General features: G+C 34.3%; 1 protein-coding gene across 1 annotated transcript; it reads right to left on the bottom strand.

Annotated features, from left to right (window-relative positions):
- Positions 1–5307: 5307 nt before the first annotated feature.
- LOC141482208 (splicing factor 3B subunit 6-like) lies at positions 5308–5993 on the bottom strand. Its single transcript, XM_074175195.1, has 2 exons — positions 5835–5993; positions 5308–5706 (listed from the first exon to the last, which is right to left on the bottom strand). Exons 1-2 carry the CDS (start codon positions 5862–5864, stop codon positions 5371–5373), a joined length of 366 nt encoding a protein of 121 aa, XP_074031296.1. The 5' UTR covers positions 5865–5993; the 3' UTR covers positions 5308–5370.
- Positions 5994–6280: the final 287 nt, after the last annotated feature.

Here is a 6280-nt window from a genome sequence, read left to right as displayed (position 1 = left end):
GAATGATTCCGTACAGTCTATCTCGTCTTGTGTTTGTGAATCTTTTGCTGGATAAATCCTCACTTGTTCACTTTGTAGTAAATGTTCATGAGGTAGCGAAAACTTATGTGCATTTCTGGAACTTCATCTAGCTTTTCCTAATATGACTAATACGCAATGCTTGTGCAATGCTTATTGTTAAATCATCTGAAAATGGAATTTTCAACAGGTGATGATCGACTGTATTGCCAAACATGCGGAAAACTAACTGACTGTTATAAGGAAACAAGTATAGCTGAGGCACCAGTCAATCTAATAATAACACTGATGATCTTCGAACAAGACTCAACCTCTGACGGAATCAAGAAACTTGATCGAAATAGATGAACATTTCAATCTAGCAGACCACTAGATTATAAGATTCATGCAGTCATTGTTCACTGTGGGTCTGGCGTTAAATTTGGTCACTATTACGCTTTGGTCAAAGACAAAAGAGACAAGACTGGTTTAAGTTTGACGATAGTTGTGTCACGAAGTGTTCTGGCGTTGCATTGAATCTATTGAAGCCTCTGGAGACACCCTACATTTTGTTTTATAAGAGAGAGGACATTGGTAAATCAAGATCTTCAGATGATGTGGTGCTGCAGGTTTTTCCGGGTTTTCCTGCAGCTGAAAAAGCTTATGCGCCACTGGAATCAATGAAGTCGCCCCGGAGCGCCAATTAATTTTTATTGTTGTTTTTATTTTTATCGTTGTTTTAATAAATATAGAAATAGTTGATGAATTCTAATAGAATCAGAGATCATAGATTCAGAAAAGGAAACGAGGAATCTTGAAAGTCGTTTGTCAAATATTCAAAATGAACGTCAATCATTGAAATGCCATCAATAGAAACTATTTCTGAAGTAAATCGGAAAATAATTACAAAAAAGCCAATCTGGTTAGATGACTTTAAAATCTACATGGCACTAAATACAGATTCAATACTAGAAAATGTACCAGAAAACTATAAAGATATTGATCATTTACCACAAATGGATGCAATCAAATGGAAAAATGCAGTGAGAGAAGAATTAGACTCCTTGATGGAGAATAATACCTGGACTTTAGTGGACTTTCCTGAAAAAGTGAAACCTATAAATGGGTGTTCAAGCAGAAGAGAGTTACAAAGTTTTCAGCAGAAAGAAAATATTGATTACAAAGAAACGTATGATCCCGTTGCAAGATTAACAACAGTTTAGGTTATTAATGTCAGTAGCAGTCTATTACAGATACCCATTGTTCCAGATGGATGTTAAAACTGCCTTTTTGAATGGATATATGGAGGTTCTAGATGGAATGAATTGCGAGAATGGAAAAGTATGCAAGCTGAATAGGTCATTATATGGCTTGAAACAATCACCAAGATGTTGGAACGAACATTTCAATCAATACTTACCAATTTTACTGTTTATATACCGAATTCTGTGAAGAAATATTTGATTCTTTTTGTCGACGACTTACTTTATACTGGAAATAGCCAAAAGGAAATAGAGAGAGTGAAAAGAGAATTGAAAAAAGAATTATATGACTGACCTTGGTAAAGACCTTGGAAAACTGTAAATCAGTAAGTACTCCAATAGAAAAGGATTTGAAATTGGAGAAAATTTCTGACATTAGTCTGAAACCTGACAAACCATACAGGCAACTCATTGGTAGTCTTATGTTTATTATGCTAACTGCACGTCCAGATATTTGTTTTGCAGTAAATTATTTGAGTCGTTTTCAAGATTGTGCAGGAGATGAACACTGGAAACACCTCAAGAGAATTTTAAGATATCTGCGCAGAACTTCTGAACTGAAACTTTGTTACAGACGACTAGAAACGGCCCCAGTAATTATTGGTTTTGCTGATTCTGATTAGGCAAATGACACCGATAGGAAATCAACTTCTGTTATTTATTTAAATCATTTGGAAATCTGATTTCTTGGCAACAAAGAAACAACTTTGTGTTTGACTTTCAACTACTGAAGCTGAGTACATTGCTGCTTGTGAAGGAATTTGGTTGAAAAATCTGATAACTGACGTGAGAATAGATTTTTCTAGTCCTATACAGATGTTTGAGGACAATCAGGGATGTATTCAGCTTTCCAAGAATCCCGATACAAAACGGTCCAAACATATTGATATAAAATATCATTTCATCAGAGAAGAAGTATTAACTGTTTTATTCGTTACCCGAATAATGAAGACTAAACTTAACATTACTTTTATAAATACAGTTTGTTTTTCTGTTTTGTTTCACATCCAGCCACCATGTTACAATCTTCTGTTCTAACCCCACCTTTTCAGTGTTGCTAATACAGTCTAAACCTATATCATAAAATGTGTACTAACTAACATCTTTTAAACTTGAAGCCTGTATATAAATATTTATAACACACTATATAAAAAAATGTACATAAGAAATTATAATACACTCAACTGCATCAAGAGAAAACTTAACTACCTACCTAAATATTATTTAGGCTTTTATTATTACAAAAAAAATACTAAAGGAAAAAAAAACTGTCTGTTTAAAATTGTTTTTCCATTAATCAGCTGTCGCACCCCTACGAACGACAACCCTCAGAAGTCGAAACTTGTGCGAGCTAAGGATTAACGAGGTCTTACCTTTTAACGTGTGATTCCTAACAAGGGTTGGACGATAGTAAGTGAAGATCGATCGTTCAGACTAGGGCTTGAACCACCGACCAACACGGCGGTCAATTCGAGTGAGTGAACAAAGCACCCACGCCGAACCGCTTGGCTACCGAGCGACCAAGAAACAAGAATTGTGCTAGGAGATTATGGATCCGCTGTCATATTTCTAGAGGTAATAAAAAAAATTCCGATGATGATGCAAAGAAAGGGACCAGTACCCACTATACAGTTTTGTACAAACCAATTGAATTATTTAGGAACAACTTAAAAGAATAGATCAAGTTAATCAAAAAGGAAATATGTAATATTATTTATAAGTATTTCAATAATCTTTGAGAAACTAGTTATCGAGAGAATGGTTAACTTTCTGTTGAATTTTAAGATTCTTACTGACTGCCAGCACGGTTTTCGTAAAGGCAAGTCCACACAGTCAGCTGCCTGTAGTTTTGCTCCCTAGACAATGGTACGCACGTGGCAGGAATATTTTTTGACCTCTTACGTGCATTTGACTGTCTATCTTATGACTTTATTAAAACCAAACCTTTTAATCTAGGATTTAGGGGTGTATTTTTGCAATGGCTCAAACATTTTCTTTCAGACCGTACAATGTTGGTAAAAATAAAAGATACACTAATGTGATCCTCAACCAATCAGTTCAGGAGTTCCTCAAGGCTCTGTCCTGGGACCGCTTATCTTTCTATTATTCGTCTACCCAAATACTTCAACATCAACAACAATAGTCTCACTCTCTTTGCTGACGATACCTCGTTAGTGGTCTCAGCACACAGCCTAGAGGAATTGAAGTCATCAACGGAAAGGTTTATAACACACTTCTTAGCTTGGTGCAAGTTAAACAATCTGATTGTTAACTTGAATAAAACAAAATGTATCCATTTTAGTTCTTCCATCGGTCTTGATAAACATACTACTGTCTTTGATATTAGAGGGGTGAAATTGGTATCAACGAATTTTACAAAATTTCTAGGAGTCTATGTGGATGATTGCTTAAGATGGTCTGAACACATTACAGTCACTTGTAAAAAAGTTAACCAAGCGTACTATGCTCTCTCCAGAATAAAACATTTTATGCCCTTGCATGCCTTGCTGGACATATATTATAGCTTGGTCTACAGCTATTCTAGCTACAATGTGGTTCTTTGGGGATATGCCACCAACAAAGATAGGGTTTTTATTTCCCAAAAAAAAATTATCAGAAAATTATTTGATATCCCATGGAGAGAATCGTGCAAACAGCACTTCATATCATATCAAATCCTGCCATTCCCTTGTATTTACATATTTAAATGCTTACTATACATCCACGATAATTTAACAAAATATAATACAAATTCTTCTTACCACAGTTACTCAACCAGAAATGGAAAATTGTTAAGTACTCCTAGACACAGATCCTCTAAATTTGAACAGTCACCCAAATATATGGGAATAAAATTATTTAATCACCTACCTGATCACTTTAAACCCATGAGTTTGATGTCATTTGAAAGAGAAGTTAAAAATTTGCTCCTGTCTAAGACTTATTAGTGTCAGTGAATTCCTTTTAGACAACTTTAGCTGATTTTGTGGTCCAGACTTTAATCCAGATTTTATTATACATCCAATTTTGACTTATCTTGTTTTTTTTCCTTTATATTTTATACTTTAAAACTACTGAGATATTTTATCTTTATGTATGTTTATTTTCTTTATACTATTTTAACGTGTTGTACTGACATGTCCTATACGTTGTTAACGTCTCAAAGGATAAATAAATATTATTATTATATTATTATTAATCGTCGATAATTCGGTACTGTTCCAGTATCCTTCAAAAACAGTCATTACTATTCATGAAACTCTTGATGAAATAATAAAGTAAGGAAAACCCAGTAGTTCAAAAAAATATATTAATGTCGCCAAATAGAAATTTTCAAATTATACTGATCAGCAATCTACTGAACAACAAAAACTTGTTCACAGACCAAACATTCACATTTTTAATTTACATATCTTTACAGTAAAATAATTTTCTTATCAGTCAGTGGGCTATGCTTGAAGACTGACAGTAAACAAATCTAAAGAAATGAACTTAAAACATTCAAGCCAGTCTCGAATATACCTACACGGTAGGTTAAACGGATTGACGCCTATCAGAAAGCAACTACTCCCTTGGCTAATACCACGAAGGGCGTTGGATTATATCCGACAGGCGTCAGTGCAGGAATCTTCACAAAAAATTTCCTGCATATGCAATTGGCAATACAACTGAAAGAGTCGACCTTCAATTTTGGAACGGGCACACTTGCACACGTTATATTAGCCAGGGGAGTAGTTGTTTTCTGATAGGCGTCAGTTCATTTAACCTACTGTGTAGACATATTCGAGACTGGCTTGAAAGTTTAAAGTTCATTTCTTTAGATTAGTAAAATAATTGTCACAATGAGAAAGTATCAAGAAAAGCGTCTGAGTTTGATATACAAGCAAGCTATAAAAGTAAAGCCATTGAAGCAACCATCAGTAAGCCTAGTGAAGGTTGCGAGGGAATTAGAAATTCTAATTTCCTTGCAACCTTCACCAATTCTCTCAAACGTTCATACAATCACCATTTTTATATCTAACTATTGTAATTTGCACTGCACTGTTCATAATAATTAAATTATATATTTATCAAGATTTCAAAAAACATGGTTTGTAGTAATTGAAAAAATTCATGTATTAATTCCATATTTAGATTTCATTTTGTCAATTTCCTCTTGCTTCTTATCTATGTCAGTCTTCTTGAAAGCTTTATTGGCCTGGTAGTATAGAACGACAAGATATCGATTACAGACATTGAATCCTGATAGATGGTCACAGGCATTTTTAGCATCAAATATGTCTTCAAACACCACAAATGCTGTTCCTCGAGTTTCGGGCGTATTTCCCACCCTTATCTGCCTAATTGCTCCATATTTTCCAAATATATCATACATTTCTTCACCTGTAATTTTGTAGGGAAGGTTTCTTACATATAGGATTCTGTTGATTTCTGGAGGCAATCGAACCTACAAAAAAAACTTCTGTGATATATGCATTTATTGTTCAATAATAAGTTTTTAAAATTCCAAACAATTCATTAAATAAGAAAGTAATACAAATCATAAAATAATATTTTTGAATTATTATAACTTACGTTTGCCTTTTTTTGCATAGCTAAAGCCATTTTTTTCAGAAATAAAAAAAAAACTTCACACAAAATAACCTTTTCTCTTTGCTTCAACCACTATTATTTGTTTTGAACGAATGTGAGTGTAGCTTGTCGTTTGTCAGTTTATGACTGGCCGGATAGCCTTAGTTGCTGAGGACATTGAATCGGAAAGAAGAAGAAGACTGCTTTTCATGCTCTTCTTCTTTTTTTTTCCATCAATGACTTCAGCTGTCAACGCTATCAAGCCAGGAGTTCCAGAAAGATGTTACAACTACAGGTGGAACCCACACTGAAGTGGATCTGAGTCGGACCCAAACCCTACTTGGGTTTGCGCTAAAACAAAGTTCAACTGTAATTTGAAGTCAATCTAGTTGAATCATTGACACTGTTATCGGTTGTTCGGTATCAATTACTATATATCATGGTTGCCA

The sequence above is a fragment of the Leptinotarsa decemlineata genome, unplaced genomic scaffold, assembly GCF_025532065.1.
Source record: "Leptinotarsa decemlineata unplaced genomic scaffold, Ldec_3_MD MMD2_tig00000882_RagTag_RagTag, whole genome shotgun sequence".
Taxonomy (NCBI): Eukaryota; Metazoa; Arthropoda; class Insecta; order Coleoptera; family Chrysomelidae; genus Leptinotarsa; species Leptinotarsa decemlineata.
This window is presented reverse-complemented; position numbering and strand designations above follow the sequence as displayed.

Coding starts and splice junctions, on each gene's coding strand:
- LOC141482208 (XM_074175195.1), bottom strand. CDS start 5,864: ATGGCTTTAGCTATGCAAAAAAAGGCAAAC. Junction 5,707..5,834: donor CTATGCAAAAAAAGGCAAAC/GTAAGTTATAAT, acceptor TTTTTTTTGTAG/GTTCGATTGCCTCCAGAAAT.